The 17,247-nt window shown below is 40.3% G+C and overlaps 1 protein-coding gene and 1 long non-coding RNA gene across 10 annotated transcripts in view; one reads left to right on the forward strand and one right to left on the reverse strand.

Moving 5' to 3' along the window:
• Positions 1-17,247, reverse strand: part of LOC130606292 (uncharacterized) — a 68,663-nt gene that overhangs the window by 46,985 nt on the left and 4,431 nt on the right. The gene's annotated exons all lie outside the window — the stretch shown is intronic.
• The window catches only part of BEND7 (BEN domain containing 7), a 45,578-nt gene that overhangs the window by 10,094 nt on the left and 18,237 nt on the right, over positions 1-17,247 (forward strand). For 8 of the 9 annotated variants that reach the window (XM_057422488.1, XM_057422485.1, XM_057422489.1 and 5 more), the window contains 3 exons: positions 4,157-4,456; positions 9,899-10,021; positions 12,430-12,695. In XM_057422488.1, coding sequence (XP_057278471.1) covers positions 4,157-4,456; positions 9,899-10,021; positions 12,430-12,695 — 689 coding nt within the window. The remainder of the gene's footprint in view (positions 1-4,156; positions 4,457-9,898; positions 10,022-12,429; positions 12,696-17,247) is intronic. The other variant, XM_057422493.1, reaches the window with a different exon arrangement.

Below are 17,247 nucleotides of genomic sequence, written 5' to 3' on the forward strand. Positions count from 1 at the left end.
TTTGTATAACCAAGAAAGGAAAACTTTCTGCATGAGTTCCATCTGCCCAAACACAACAGAAAATGCATTAAAAAAGTCAACTGCTCATTAATATTTCCCAAAACATATGAGAAACATAAATGTTAAAAGATAAAGAACTTATTTGCTAAATCCTGGGCCAGGAGAACATATATTTGTTTATATAAGTCAAAGGAAGAAAACCTCAAACACACACAATAGTCCAACCTTAGCCCTATGCGCTCATTTATACACTTAAAACACACACATTAAATACGATGCGGTTACTGCTCTCTAATACTGGAATAAAATCAATATTTATCATATTGTTATGGTTGCATATAGTTTGTTAATTCTTTGTAGCACTGTGATAACTTGACAGATTATTTGGCAAAAGTAGAACAACTTGTTTGCAGGCAGTGTGCTTCATTTGTATCAAACTTAATAAGCATGATTGTGAAAATATGGTCAGGCACATAGGGCCAAAGCAGGGAATTAATGAATTATCAAGAACATTTTGTTAAGTGGAGTTGTTTGCAGGTCTGTTGCTTCAGACTGGTACACGCTTAGCCTGTGGATGCTGCTTCATCCTAGGGCAGTTCTGGTTTACAGTTGTGCACTTGTAACTTTAAACATTTTTACAACTTCCAAAGCTGGAAGTTTTTATCCCTTTCAGTAAGGAAAGAGAATGAAATGAATTTTGGGGAAATGGCTTTTAATGTGGATTTAATGTAGTATTTATGAAAGGGCTTTGCTTTGCTTTTATTTGTTTTAGAAACATGTGGAAGCATTTATTCATGTGGAAGAAACAGTTTCTATATAAGGGGCCATCATAGAAGCATCTATAATAGTCATTTTAAAACATGGTTCATATGTTTTTGTTATGACCATTATCATCTTTACATATAAATTCCTAAATAGGGCTGTCATTTGCCAAGCTTATCTATTTTGGGTGGTAGTTTTTAAGTCTTCTAGTGTTTTGCAAGTAATTTCATTAGCTTCAGGTAAAACCAGAGGGTTTAAGCGGGGAATCCAAATAGCAACTCATGTAGTCTGCCCTTCAGAGGTGTCCCCATTCCCTTGGAAGTGGTGAGAACCCCTGGCACAGGGAGAAGCTGAAATAGGCACCACTCCTCTCAGGCCTCAAAATCCATCTCAGGAGGGCTTTTAGAGGTAGGCAATGCAGATTTTTCTGTATTAAACTATATGATTATCCTATTCAGCATTTAAACAGCAAGGCCGGTTCCTCTGTAACACGCAGTATCTTGAGCTCTTTGTTTTTTTCTGTGCCCCATCTTCCTTTTTTTTTATTTACTTTTTTTAAAAGTACATGATTATTATGTGTGAAAATCATCAGCTGATGATAGCTGATGACAAAATGCTATCATTGGGCTTTAGAGCTAATAGCCAGATGAGAGAACCAAGGGGCATGAAGTTAAATCTGTTACTACTACCTACCTGCCTGCAGATTTAGACAGTGTCAGGAAGGATGCTGCTGTCACTGGCCAGTTACAGATTAAAAGTCGTAATTGCAAGAGGGGGATTGTAAACTTGCATTGAAGACTAAGTCAAGGTTACAGTTACAGCCTGCATGGTTTTTATGTCCTTCCTTACAAAACAGAAGACATTTAAAAAACCCCAAACAAACCCCAAAACTCAAAGAAAAACCACCACCAAAAACCCCAAGCAGAAAAATCCCTAAAACCAAAAACCACAGCAAAAAAAACAAACTTAACAAATAAGATCATGAAGTTTGAATCTCCCTGTTTTAAGTAGGGAGCTACCTAAACACAAAGACATGCTTATGTAGGATGCACTCTCAGGGTTTGTTGTGACATAAATGTAGGGTTTTTTTCTATTTAGAAGTAAGTGTGCTCATCAGTGGGAAGACTTCTATATGGAGGAACAAGGAAGCAGAATCAAGGCTGAACAAGCTCAATTAACATTAATATTTTATGTAATTGGGAAAGGGAAATTTAATCTTTCCAACAACATGTCACCCGACCAGCCACGTAGCACACAGTCACTGACAGGAGGAGGTGGGTGGGAAGCTTGTTTGATATTCAGATACATTTTGCTGTTGAATACAAATCCAAATCGACAACATAAAACTTGGTGTACTACTAAATGATGCGATGGTGAGGGATTGCTTCATGCTTTGCTGTAGCAAACAGCGTTTGGAGCGTGGATATATGGGCAGATACAGCCACATACAGGGGAAAGGCAGTGTAAAGTATCTTAATAATTGGAGTCTGGTGGTACTCTGTGGCTTTTTGAGGTTGGGAACTACAAACAGTCAACCCTTAGTTGGGTCAGGGCCAGAAAGTGTCATTTTAGAGGAGTTGGTGCTGTGATTTGTTAATTAAATCACACCCACACACAAATCCACAGGCAAACCGACAAAGCAAACACAATGCAGAACTTCCTTGCAAAGGGGTTTCTTGCTGCTGTAGCTGGAGTGGAAGCAGTGCTGGAGTATCGTGTGCAGGGTTGACACATATTTCTCTAAGCTTGTACTAGAAGCTTTCTTGCAAACTACCCACTTTCCCGCTGGATCAGGGTGGGCTGGAGCCAGCTGGCTCTGGCCCAGGGAACCAGTGCACCGGGTCAGGCAGGAGATGCTCTGATTCAGCAGAGGCTGGAGCAGATTGTACAGCTTGTGTCCCCTTCTGCTGCTTCACCTCCTACAGCAAAACCTCCCTCTTTAAGGTGCCTCCCTGGGTATGCTGGGCTTGCACAGCAATTTGCAGCCACATTGAGCTTGACCTGTGTTGTGGAGGGGGTTGCTGCTCTTTAGCTGCCTGGTTCAGCCAGCTACCTAAGCATGCTTCTAGGTTTATACAACTGAATAGTGCTGTTGGGTTGATAAAATTGCTCATGTGCCTGGCATTAACACACTGTCAAATGTCTTGTTGAATCAGAGTTGGACAGGGCTTGGAGCAACCTGCTTTAGTAGAAAGTGTCCCTGCCTATGGCAGGCGGTTAGAACTAGATGAACTTTAACGTCTCTTCCAACCCAAACCATTGCACGAGTCTATGATGAATGTTGCATCTTGGGTTTTGGATGGTTGGCATTTCCTTCTGAAGTTTCCTTTGCACTATTGCTTTGCCAAAAATAGGTTTACTTTGGGACATGCAAATGTAAACTCAGTAGAGGATAGCAAGTATTACTGTATAAAGTGCATTATAAAGAAAGGCTGATTCAGCAATTTCTTCCACTTATTCCATTTGCTTAGGATGTTTGATTTTTCTATTACCAGTAAAAAAATAGAAACTTCCTATTTCAGAAGGGGCTGTGATCACTTCCTTATTACTAGTGAGATGTAATGTATGCTTTAACAAGCGAAATAGCTGCTATCTGCCCAAAACACATATATTCATTGTGCAATCAGCAGCTCCATATGTAAAATTAATACTTAAATGGTGCCAGGAGTATTAAAGCATGCAATTGTTATTATTTAAATGCCCTGAATTTACTTGAAACAGGCAAATTTTTCTTGTTTAAAGTTTCATTTTGTTTTCATAATCCACAGTTTTAAGACCTCCAGCAGTATATCCTAGGCTGTATATGGTTATATGTGTATTAGCTGCCTTTTAGTTTATTCCTGTATAAACCAGTAGTATTCAATTCTGTGGCCTATGGAACTGATCCTGCTCATTAAAATCAATAGATACAGTGTTGTTCTGTGTGTCTGTGTGGGGTGATGCTTTTTGTGGTTTATTTTTCCTTTGTAGGATCTAACCTTCTGCATTTAGCAAACTGATATGTAGAAGATCTGATCCTTTAGGCTTTACTTGGGGAAAATAGCCACGGATGTCAACAGCTGAATAGGATCAGTCTCTTAAAAGGATGGTTTATTTGAAACTGCGGTAGCTATTATTATTTCCTTCTGCAGAAAAAATAATCTTACTCATCAAAGCTTTAGAAACAGCATCAAGAAAGCCAAGTTCAGCAGGTCTTTCAACCGTGGGAGATGTCAACCATCGCTGTGTTAAAGCATAGCCTGGAACATACCAGCTTCTGCCCAACCGTCTCTTTTTCTTTCTCATCTTTATTTCTTTTAATACTCCAACTCTTATTGGCATCTAAAATCTCTAATCTCTACCCATTACCCTTTTTGCTAATTTACAGTGATAACTGTGGCTCTGTTTTCATTAGGAGATGAAAGCCGGGAAATTAAAAAACAAATTACAGGGATGAGAAGATTACTGAATGACAGCACTGGAAGAATCTATCAACGAGTTGGCAAAGAAGGAGAAAAACTAAAGGAGGAGCCCCAAGATTTAGACTTAGCCTGGGCCCAGCGCCTGAATCCCCCTGCAGAGTCCCAAGCGAGCCTTCATCCTTCACAGAGCGGTGCATGGAATGAATTATCACCCCAAGCCAGCCATTTTTCAGGGCAATACGGAACTCGATCCAAAACGTTCCAAAATCAGACACGAACCGTGGCATCCAATGGTATGATCTGCATTAGTTACTGAGAATGCTACTTTTTTTTTCCCTCTCTCTCCTTGTACTGTACTAAATTTCTGCTTTTGTTGTGATGATATATTGTACCGCTGCACTGAGAGCAGTTTTATAGTTCAGTCTACCAAATGAGCACATAGTTATCACTTTGAAAAGGTGTGAAAGTGGGCACGGTGCATTCTGCTACCATCTGTCTTAGCTTTTAAAATGGATTCCTGGTGATAGGACAACATTACTCAATGCTGTTGCAGGCTTAATTTCTATACAGTACTTACTAAAACAGCTTTTGCCATTGTTACTATATTCACAGCTAATTAAATGTCAGCCTCTACCACTCCTCTTTGCAATGAGTAATGTAGCTCTGTTGTGACACCACTTGTGGAGCAGGATTCTACTGACTTTCAGAAGGAGATGGCATCAGCCTTATAACAGGTACAAAGTCCCATCCACAGCCTTAGGCTTTTATTCCGATGGGACTATTGGAGAAAAGAGATGATGGAGTCTACCTATGAATGTCGTGTATAGAGCATGGTCCATCTTATGCTGGCAGAGGATTCTGCCCTGAAGTAGATGGCAGTGTGCCCTTAAAATGCTTTTCTCTTGTTTAAAATTCCCCAGTATGGAGGTTTTACTGCCAGAATAAAAAGCTGTGCTTTCAAAATCCCACTCATTTCAGGTCCTTCTGAAAGTGTGGAAGGACCCGAAATTCATTGCGCATCTCTCTTTTTGTCCTGAGAGTCCCTGGGCACTGGCAGGGACAGTTCGCTGCATGCACAGAAGTGCCCAAGCCTGCACATGCCTAGTTCTCGCATCCAGAAAGTAGGTGGAGCAGCACCTCTGTCCCCTCAGGGGCCTGATTCAGCATGTGAACTAAAACGTGTTGACAGGATTTGGCCACATATGCAAGAAAATGTCAGTGCTTTGATTTTTCATACAAAGAGGAAGGGTTTGGCTCATCTATGATCTCTTATAGGTTAGAATGGTCTGTGAGAGACAAGGAGAAGGGTTGGATTGAGTGACCTCCTGGGCTGGAGAGGAGGAATGGCCAGGCTCCCAGCTCTTGGGGGAGTGCACCAGGAGGCACCTTCCACCCCTCCCTGTGCAGCTGTCCTGCTGCAGAAAGGAATGCAGTTTTTTAGGTTATTACATAAAGGTGGGTGTGAGCCCTCTCCTCTGGCCACCTTTGAAAAAGACGATCTGCAAGGCTCTTTGTTTAGAGGTGTCTGCCTCCAGCGGGGTGTTGTGATCCTGCCAGGCACTTATGCTGCTTTGGCTCTGAAGCCTGGTCTCTGGGAAGGGAAAACATCTGATGTGTTTCTGGGCCATGGGCAAGCTCTGAAACTGCTCCTCACCCAGCACGCAGCTCTTCTGGGTGGCTGTTCCCCCATCCCTTGCATTGGAAGCCTGAGCATCTAACTCAGTATTTTAGATGTTATTCAGAGGATGGACAAAGTCCTTAAAAGCTGGGTATAGAAATGCTGAACAGTACTCCAAGGAAGATACTGTTCCTTGGTACTTACCATGGTGTTTAAAACTCATCAGAGCAAAACTGTTCAGGTGGGGTGTAAGCTTATTATGCAGGGCTGTCAGGTCTAAGTCATCACTGGGAGATGTCCAGGCATTAGCAGACAGATGAGTCCAGAAACTGTTTCTGTCCATTGTGGATATATACAATATAGGAAGCCAAGATATATGGTTTAGGCTGTCTGAATTGCTCAAAGTTGATTGTAACAAGCATGCCAAGTCCATCTAACTAGTTATCTACTCACATGGTAAAGGTGGTTCAAGGGGAGGCTGGAATGGATGTTTAATAGGTGTTGGTTTAGAAAGCAGTTATGAAAAGGGTATTGCCAAAAATAGAGAGGGAAAAGGAGGAATGGGGGGAGCCTGGGCATTGCTGCAACAGAGGAAAGAGTAGGAACGTACTTGATAAGCAAAGTGATTTATTCTGAACCATATTTAAGGCAATGGTTCCACAAGTCATTACTTAGAAGCCTGTGACCTTCTGTGTTTAGTGGAAGCCTCTTGGAGCTACTACCAGTGAGTAGCATGTCTGGCTTGTTAAGACACAACAAACTCATAGAGCTTGTCTGCAGCATTTGAGTTTATGTTCTGTAACAAATCTGGCAGTGATGCAGCAGCTGAATTGCTTTTTAGTTATGTCAAGTTACATCAATGGATTGTGCTTGCATACTTTTCAAATATAAACTCATGGTAGCAATGTTACACCTGGTAAACTCACTCTCAGCAGACCCAGCTGTAAGAACCACTGTCCTGGGCTACTTGCTGCTCACACTGGGGAAGCAACTACTGCACTTGTGTCATCTCCTTCTCTCAACTATAGAAGCTGGTATCAAATTTGCCTGCTGGCTAGCTTCCAAAGAGAGGGAGATGGCTCTTTAAAGACTCCTTCATAAAAATAAAAAGTCTGTTCTCCTTTTAAAATTAAAAAATGATTTATAACAAGTTGAAAAGGGTTGCTTTTGTCCTCTAAAAATGATAAAGGTAGTGCTTGGAACAATGACTGAGAACACTCTACAAGATGTTTCTTATAACACAATAACTGATCAGAGGAGGGAGGCTAGAAAGAAAATAAAAAACCCTCATGAATATGTATGAAGTCAGTAGAATCCTGCTTTGATATGAAATACTGGTGGTCTCTTTTCCCATTTCCAGTACCTGTGGTAGATTTACATGGGTAATTTCTATCAATGCTAATGGGGATTATAATGTAAATCCCCTATGTCTCAATGGGAAAACAGACCCTTTGGTTTTCCATCAGGAGCCTGCGTGACTGCGTACTTTCATTAGGAACATGTTGTATTGCAACAGGAAAGATGTACAGGTATTTACTGATATAACTTGTCTGAGTTTTCAGATGCACTTCAGCACTATGTGAAGTCTTCATTAAGAAGGAAACAGAAGCCCACCAGCCCTGTCTCCTGCTGTAGTCTTTCAGATAGCATTTCCAAAAGCCCACTAGAATATTGGATTCTGATCAAGAGAGAGAACAGGCTTTATCCTGAGGATCTTACTAGTTTAAACCAATTGAAAAAACACTGGAGAAAGGCTGTTTTTACTGTGTCTTTGTCTTCTATTAATAAAACTCTCCTAATTTCCTAGGACCCCATTTATGGGGTGCCTGTTTGTCTTACTGACAGGTAAAGGGTTATGCTGATGCTGTTAAATTCCAAGTAGCCTTGAACCTCATCTATCTAAAAGTCTACCTTTAACACCCTTAACCCCTACCTTAAAGTCTGCCCTCCCTTTAACCCTTAAAGTCTGCCTTACCCTTTAGGGTAAAGGGTGTTGGTGGAGCCAAGTTGAGGGATTCTGAGTAACCTGCTGCAAAGCTAAAGATAACATATATTTTGTTTCCCTCTGTACCTGTAACAATGGGCTGAACTTTATGGACCATTGGAAAGATAAAATCCCATCCATGCCCCAAGGAACTTACAGTGAATAGACAGTGCACAAAGGAAGGGTGAGATCAAACAGGGCAGAGTCCTGCTGAGTCAGTAACCTCTTTTTGTTTTAATTTGAGACTCAGCCTGTTTTCCAGATCACTTTTTACTTTGAAAAAGTTGTTTTATTTACAGCTGAAACCTTGGTGAAAAGCCGCAGATGGAACTATTGTATTCGTATTTGCTAGACTTGCAGAGATTCTTAAACTACTCTGTTTATCTTAGTGCAGTATTAACAGGTTTTGTCCATGGGTGCTGTTTTAAAATACCAAAATATGTAATTGTAGTAGTGTGGACAGTCTAAATCTGTCAGGAAAGGAGGAGACACCCAGAAGATGCCAATAGTCTTTAAGTAATGCATGAGTTTGGCTTCACAAGTAGCTTACTTTTGGGAGAACGACCACCAGTTTGCTCAAGTCTCATAGATGTTGCTTCAAAGCTGAAGGACTGAATGGAAAGAGATAGAAAACGTGTGCCTGGGAAGAGAGATTTGAGGATGGAGGAATGACACTGGAAGAACTAGGAAAGAGTCTGAGCAATTTAGCAGTGGCCATATTTCATCCATTTCAAATGGGGTTTGAAGTCAGGGGATCTGTGTGGGTGTGACATCAGAAAGAACACAGACCAGACCTAAAAAGGTATTAATAAACTGGTTTGGCTTCAGAGGAAAGCAAATGAAAAATGGGAGGATTTATGAACGAAGATTAAATGAGTTGCCTGGTATTAAATTTAGCTAGGTAATGATTAAAGGGTACCTGATAAGTGTCAGCTATGGGGAAAAAAGGGAAATACACTCTGAAGTCCACCACATGAGACACCAAGCAAGATGATTTTTGTTAGATTCATTTGTACCTATCTTCATAAAATGATCATCCCTCTTGCATGCTTTGATGAGCAGTAAAACAGCCATCAATGTAAATGACTGTAAGCATGTTTTAAAATGAAGGGGGGTGCATCCCAACTGGCCTCAGATTCAAGCAGATACTGCTAGGTGTTCTGTGGAATATTGAATGTTTTATTTGCAGCAGTAAAGCTAAGGATATAACTATTTTAAACTAACATGCAGGATATAACTGTTCAGGTAAAGCTTGAAATCTCCCAGCTGTTACAGCCTGTCCTAATTCAGGACCTCCAATGCAAAGCTTCTGGAAAGCAAGGCAGTAATAAAAGCATTGCTAAGGGCTAGAAATAGAAGTATGTAAATTCAGATAAACACTGTAAGAATTACTGGAAAAGAAGTACCTGTTGAATCTATTCATTTTCAAAAGGAAACTATGGAAAGCCCATCTTGTAGGTCACAGTGCTGGAAAATGTGACATAGAAAACAATCCCAGCCTAGGAAGGAGAAAAGCAGATTTGAAAGGTTTTCTTGCTGTGATTCTTTTCCAGCCTGTTTGTTTTGAGAAGGTGTTGTTTGGGTTTTTTGTGGGTATTTTTCCCTTGGAATAGGGTGTTTCATTTTCATTCTCAATTCTTCACATGATAAAGTATCACATGTAACGTTCAAGCAGTTTAAAATTCTTAGGCCCTCATTTAATGTACAGTGTAAACCTTTATTATGCTGTCTGTCTTCATTCTTTGTAAGGCTGTTCTGGGAGATGGGCTTTTTTGTGTGTGTGTGATAAAGTGAGTATATTTATAATGAGGTTTGGTGCTACTGTTATTCAAGATGAACTAGCCTGACAATAGACAGCCCTGCTGTGAAGAGTGCATTGTATTCATGCTCAGTCTTCTTCAGCCCATGTAACATTGCATTCCCTACTGTATATAATTGCACATATTAGTAATTGGATAAAAACTAGTGGTCCCTTCCTCTTAAAAGGCACCATGTTGAAAATCATTTGCTTCTTGCTTTGGATCTAATTCCATGATCTGTTGTATTGCTAATAGTTTCAAATGCCTGCTCATTGTTTGGGTGGTTTTTGTGGGTTACATCCTCTCTCCCCCCTTTCTTTCCACTTTCTTTCAGGAGAAATCCCAATGATGAATTCATCAATTGGACCAAACTGCTGTACATGTAATTGCCAGTCAACCCTGCAGGCTATCCTTCAGGAGCTCAAGACCATGCGAAAATTGATTCAGATTCAAGCAGGTACAATGGCCGGTCCCAGACGTGCCTATCCATGACAAGCATCTCAAATGAAGATGACCCTGCTCATTGCAAGGGGCTTGGACTAGATGATCTTTGGAGGTCCCTTCCAGCCCAAACTGTTCTATGATTCCATGATCTTCTTGTTAGGAGGAATGGTCTAGTAAGACAGAACTTTATGTAAACTCAGGAAAACCTGAGCTGTTTCCTGCTCTCTTGACACATTGTTCAAAGTCAAATTTTCACAAGCTTCTTGGAAATGTCATTTTTACTTCTCAGATCCTTACCTATAACATGGGATGTTACCTGTAGGAATCTTTTAAGGCTAAAATAAATAAATAAATGTAATGTGATTTATTCCTAATGAGAATAAATTTATTCCTAATGGAAACTGGGTGGGTACATCTATATGCTACAACTATCCCCAGTTTGTTCTCAGGGTGTATTTGTACAGAGGTGCAAAATGCTACTTTACCTGTTAGCTGCTTACCAGTTCATTAATCTTAAGGGTAAGGAAAGAAACTTGGAAGGCCACTTAAAGTTATTGTATAACACTTCAAAGATCTTTCAAGTTACAGCTCAGTGGTAGCCTCAACTGAGCTAGCTGCTGCATGTTGTGGCATCCACCCTTCTTCAGGCTGGTTTACCAGTTCCTTCTACTGGCTGAACCAGCAATAATGTGTTCATTGGGAAAAACTATTGAGTCCAAGTTTTCTGCTAGATTAGGAGCTGAAACAGAACAGCACAGAGCACTAGAGACAACAAGATAACAAGAGTATGGCAGCTAAGAGTTAGGTAGGTCATCACAGGCTTCCTAAACATTAGTGTTAATGCTGATGAGAATTGGAGATATTGGAGATTTCCAATGTGAGTGATGCGGAGTGGAGCCGTGGAGGTTTTTCTCTTAGAGTGCTGGATATGACCTCTAAGAAAAGGGAGTGTTGAGCAATTAACTGCAGGTGGGTGGAGTGAAGGGCTGACTAAACTCCTTGTCTACATGGTGTTTCGTGTTTCAGTGAGTGACAGGAAGGATCAGACAGGTTTTGTAGTATCAGTTGACATGAGTAAAAATGCTCTTTTAGAAGTCACTGATTTGCAAAGAAGCACAGGTTTTGCAATCTTTGCTGGGACAGGGAATTCTTTACACAGTTGCACTGATTTCATTGAAATTATGAGCATGATTAAAAATAGCGTATGGGTGAGAGGTACAGAACTGGGGGTTATGCCAGAAAAGCTGGCTCCTCAATAGCAGGAACATTTCTTATTTATTATGTAGCTAGAGTGTAAATACCTTGTTAATTTGTGGATCTCTTGATTCATATTTTCTGGTAGGCATGAAATGATGGTTTTGTAGAGAGAAAAACACTGTTTGGCACATGTGTTGTTAAAAGCAAAAAAGAACATGTAAGTGAAAGTGTAATCACTTATTTTAGTATTCAAACACCCTTCTATCTAAATGATAAACTACAAATTACAGTCTTGTAAATCCTTGCCAGAAATGAAATATCCCAGAAATCTTTTAATAAACAGTATTCCAAGGGTTGGGTTTCTCCTCAAGCTTTATAGATGAGGATTATTTGTAGTTCACTCCTAGCTCGAGTGAGTCGAGTGAGTTTGATTAGCATGGGTAGCACTTTTGGCCATTTTTGTTCTGACCTCCATTTTCCTGATTCATCCAGATATATAATTGTATCTGCAGATCATTCTGCTGGTGGACTTGTTTGCGTTGGTACTGGTTCAGGATTGATGCCTTCATTTGTACAAATGATTGTGGAAAATGCAAGATACTGATAAATAAGTCTGGTCTCATTAGATTGCAGAGGTAGCACATGACCTGTCAGTTTCTGTGTCTGAGTGAAACAAACTGATGCAACTTTGGGATACTTTTTTCCCTAGAAATTAAACTATTTAATAGTGTTTTCACTTGTTCTTGACATAATGGTACTTGAAATGTTCTTGCTAAGCTAATTAACTTGGTAACCGTTCAGAAAAATAATTGCATTAGCACTTATATTATCTGACGTTATCAGGAAAAGATGCTCAAAGACAGTGAGATTCTCAGTCATTCAGCAAGGTACACAAATTAATCATTGGTCAAGCCCTTTGTGTCACCACCCCTAGGTTGGTCACTAGGAAAAAGAACTACATATTCCTAGTTTTCCTAATGTGCTATTCATCAGTGTGTCTTGGAAAACCTCACAGTGGAGCTCAGTGTCATTTTCCCCATTGTACAGATTGGAAAATTACGCAAAGGTGATAAAATGTAACTGTTTCACATGCACAAACAGCCCTGAAAACCATACCACATACCCAGAGGATAAGTTCAGTATGTCAGTAGTTTAATGATGTATCTGTGTGCTTGTACATGTGCTTTTGCCTGTAAGTTTAATTCGTTGCTTTCTTTCATTCAGTTGGGACTCAAAACAGACAGCAGCCTCCTGCTCCTCTGATTTGTGCACAGAAGTCAACAATATCAAGAAAGAGAAATAAAAAGAAAAAACTGCCCCTCAAAACTGTTGAACCAATTACCATGAATAAGAAACCCAACCCTGCAGAGAACGAAAAGAAACTATCAACAAACTCAGAACGATCGAGTCTACAAGCAGTTGAAACCCCCTTAAAACCAGAAACCCCTGTTTCAGGATTTGGCATTATCCTTGAATCAGCTTCATCAGATGTAAGTTAATATTTTAATAAGTGGGATCACAGGATTTTGAAACTCATTCAGGAGAATGAGTACTCAAGGCAGGTTGATGTTCCTGCTTTTTGTTAAACAAGCAAATCTTGGGTAGGGTTAGACAGTAGGGTTTGACTTGGGAAGTGCTGATTACAAAGGTTTGGGGTTTGTTTTTCTGCTTTCATGAGTGTGTAGTTCTCCCTTGAGTTCAAGGCTGCCTGTTGTTTGAGCTTACAGTTGAAACTTGTTCTTCATGCCTCTTAATACCAAGAGCCACCATGAGATCAGAGCTGTGAAAAGTGCTTTGTGTATAAACCGTTCACAGCGCTGTCATTTGCTGATGAGTGCATGTAGTCTACATGTATGCCTTTATCCTGCCAAGGTGTATTTATGTGCTGTGTCTCATGCCTGGCTGGTCCCACTGGCTTCAGGGCATTCCTCACCTCTATAAAGTTCATACTCCAGCCTTTGCTCAATACAGTTATTTGGTCTTCATCACTGTGGATGCTGGACGAGGGCCTTGACTTTGTTGGTGATGTCATTCTGATTAAAGGGTCCAACATTTGCCCATCTAAAAAAATATGTATCTTTTACATGTAAAATTGCAATAAGCGTATTCTCTTGGTTCATATAATACATACACATTGATAGAAATTTCATGTATCCGGTGGCTGATTGGCTTTGTTTAATGGCCAAAGAGATGCCATCTGAACCAGTTCACTGATTGAGTAAGCTGATCGTTAATTTCTCTAATATATTTTTAATTTTGAGCAAGCAGTTTCCAATTTCCCAAGTACAATGAGCTAGAAAAACGTAATTAAATTCATTACCAATAAGCGTAAATGAAAACAACGCAGCAGATAATATTCTACCTTTCTGGAAAAGGGAACTAATAATGAAAAAGAGCAGTCATGCTAATTCAGTTACACAGATACAAACCACACCACTAATTAGATTGCAGTCTCATGCCATAGTCTTTGTAGTGATACCGAGTAACTAGTTTGAGGCTTTTTCAGAGGTTTTCCTTTTGTAGTATCATGCTTCATAATGTTTGAGAGAATGGTCGGGGGAGGGACTGGTAATTTATCTCCAGTACACAATTTGTGCTTCTAATTTTTCCTTGCTTGTGGCACTCTTTTCAGCTTGAAACATGGGTTTGAAAAGAGTTTTGTGCTTGCAATGGAATGTAATTTGGCTTTATGAATGTTTTCTATCGCTGGACACAATTCTTTGAAGGTGCCAATTTGACCTAAGAGAAAAAAAAAGAAGAGAAAACATGTGGCTCATAAATCAGGTCCTCATCTGCCCTCCCATGCTTTGGCCCCTGCTTGCCACAGTAGTTGTTTGACTGAATTTACAGAGCCAGAAGCCCGAGACAAACAAATTGATTTTGTTTCATCTTTGGAAAGAAAACAGTTGAGTTCTGAAAATAGATGTATTTAACAGCGAAAATAAAATGTGACCTTAAACATTGAGAGAAGGCTGAAGAAAGTCACTTCTTCTTTCACAATGAATGGCAGTATTATCTTTTCCTATTTATTCAGAGGCATCTCTAGCGTGCTCAGGACCAGTGTGCCTGAAAAAAAAATGAAAGACATTTTACACAGCACCGTAACTAAATGTTCCCTTGAGAATATTGCATGGGTTGTCTCTAGTGTGTGCTGTGTCATATGCCAGCACTGGCACTGCTGTTGTTTTGAAAACATTTATTGAACTTTAAGAAAAATCTCTGTTTAACGGGTATAAAATTGAGGCTACTGAAACCAAAGCAACCGGTTCAGATGCTGAGATGAAATACTGCTACTTACAGAGGTGTAAAAAGTCTTTGTGAGATCAACTCTTGATCTGGGCCGTGAATCATAGAACCTGCTTTTTAGATGTAATAATCTGTTATTCTTACTTAAACTTTCTCGTGTTTGTTTTACTGTTATAGTATTTCACTTACAACCTAATCGTTTCTAATCTAGGTAGTACAACCTACTAAAATGTCTAGTATTAAATCTAATTCACTGCCTGTTAATTTTAGCACAGCAAAAGCCTTTGGCATTCAGGTCTTATTTATTTTATTATACATGAATAGTTCACCCACCAGTTCCTTATGCCATGATCATTATCTGCTAACAAATGCTTTTTCTTTTGAGAAATTGCATTCAAAGTGATCATAAAGTTCAGTTAGGTCTTTGACTGAAAAACAGTTTACTACTAAAGGAAATATGAATAAATCAGTGTTTTGCCTTCAAATTATTTCACTGATATATAAATTGATTCCTATATTAAGAACAAAATAGTCAAAGCTGAAATAATACTAACTCCTCCATGCTGGTTCATTGGAAAGGTCTGAAGTGTATCTTACAGTTGTATTAGTGGGGGGGTTATACCTCTTCAAAGCATAACACAGATCTCCTAAGGTGAGCTCAGGGAGGAAGGAAATCTCCCATGGAGCATAATGGCAAAATACAGACCATGAGGGCAGGGCCTCATGATCCTCCTGGCTTTGGGGTTTTAAGCAGGAGGTGTCAGAAAAGTTACCACAGTGGTAATTGGCTTGTAGTGGTTGTATCAGCACCAGTGTGGTAGCAGGGCCAGGGCAGTGATTGTGCCCCTGCACTGGGCACTGGTGAAGCTGCACCTCGAATCCTGTGATCATTTCTGGGCCCCTCACTACAAGAGAGACATTGAGGTGCTGGAGCAGGGCCAGAGAAGGGCAACGGAGCTGGTGCAGGGCCTGGAGCACAAGTGTGATGGGGAACGGCTGAGGGATCTGGGGTGTTCAGTCTGGAGAAGAGAAGGCTCGGGGGGGACTTTGTCGCTCCCTACAACTGCCTGAGAGGAGGATGGGGCAAGGTGGGTTCAGTCTCTTCTCCCAAGGAACAAGGGATGGGACAAGAGGAAATGGCCTCAAGGTGCACATGGGGAGGTTTAGATTGGAGATGAGGAAGAATTTCTTCACTGCAAGGGTAGTCAGGCATTGGAACAAGCTGCCCAGGGCAGTGGTGGAGTCACTGTCCCTGGAGGTGTTTAAAAGACGTGTAGATGTGGTGCTCAGGGACATGGACTTAGCAATGTTGCATTAATGGTTGGACTTAAAGGTCTTTTAAACATAAACAATTCTATGATTCTGTGTTTCTATGACTAGTGAAGATGGTTTTTCTGCCCAAGGCATCTTGTACAATGGAGGTTGTCTTAGATCGCTATCATGAGACCCAAGACCCAAATAGCAGAATAGGACAGGGTACCTTCATCACCATGACAACTACATTCTTTGTTTTGATTACTGTGAAGTAGAATCTTTCCCAAGTTGTAAACTTAGCCCATGTTTTTTACTTCTGAAAATCGTTCCTGTCACTAGCAACTTCAGAAGTAATATGTTAAAAACCCACCTACATCAGAAGACTGTCAAATGTCAAATAGAGTAACTCTGACTGTTTTGCTGGATCCAGCATTTTGAATGTTCTCAACTAGAAGAAGCTGAGAAATACGCTTTTTAGATTCTAATTGCTATCTGAATATTTTAAAATCCTTCATCCTGGCTTCCCAAAGCATTGTAATCTCTAGTTTTATTGCAAAATACACATGCATATCATAGAATCATAGCCAGTCATAGAACATGCTTTGAAAATATGCTGCTTGCTGTAACTCTCTTGATACTGGGTTTTAAACATCCATGGGAAAAGAGTTACACAGCCAAATCCTCCAGAGATTGGCAGCCCTTTCTTCTGTCTAGACTCAAGACATTTGCAGGTGATTTGATGGGAGATGGCATTTGCTCTTGCTCTGTAAACAGCTTTGACAACACACCACCACTGATGGATATATTTTCATGAAGGGGGAAAAAAGAGCAGGTTACTAGGAGCAAGCTTATTTCCTCACATCATGACCACTGTTACCCTGTCGCCCCCAACTTCCACATAATACCTTAAAAAGTGTAGTTTATTCATGATGTATCTCCATTCTAGATACATAATTACTTCATACAGACAACTTGTGTAGTCACAGAAGAAAATACTGCAAATATTGATTGTGTAGTTTCTGGTATGTACAGACAGGGGCAGCAAAAAGACTCTTAATAAGGGGACTTCCTTGAAGGACTTGGTCTGCTTTGGCCCACAATGCACTTGAGACTCTTGTGAAATACAGGATGGTTTTGTTTCCTCTTCGTCCCTTCCATCTCATTTTCTAGTGGTTGTGTAAATCCCTGTGATTTCCCACTGTGCTGAAATAAGCTGCCTACCTGACATCATTCTTTTCTAAGGTTGCATTTTGGGAATGTGGAAAGGAGGGAAACATGGATGATCAGCAGATGCTGACTCCAAAAGCAACCTTCAAACTCATCATCTACTCCTATGGGCTGTATCTGTGCTGGAAGCCCACGTGGAACAGTCAGTAACCCTGCATTTGTGCTTCTTGGAGGTGCCTGGCTGCCCCACAGCCCACTTGTTCCCATCATTTGGCAGTGAAACAAGTCCATAAAATGGTTAGATAAATATCCAAAAATCATTGCATGGGAATATTGCTCTGGGATGATCCTCTGGTTTGTCATTATTATCCAATA

The sequence above is a fragment of the Pezoporus wallicus genome, unplaced genomic scaffold (assembly GCF_028554395.1).
Source record: "Pezoporus wallicus isolate ANWC-B61680 ecotype Strahan unplaced genomic scaffold, APGP_CSIRO_Pwel_v1 contig_3058, whole genome shotgun sequence".
NCBI classification, from domain to species: Eukaryota; Metazoa; Chordata; class Aves; order Psittaciformes; family Psittacidae; genus Pezoporus; species Pezoporus wallicus.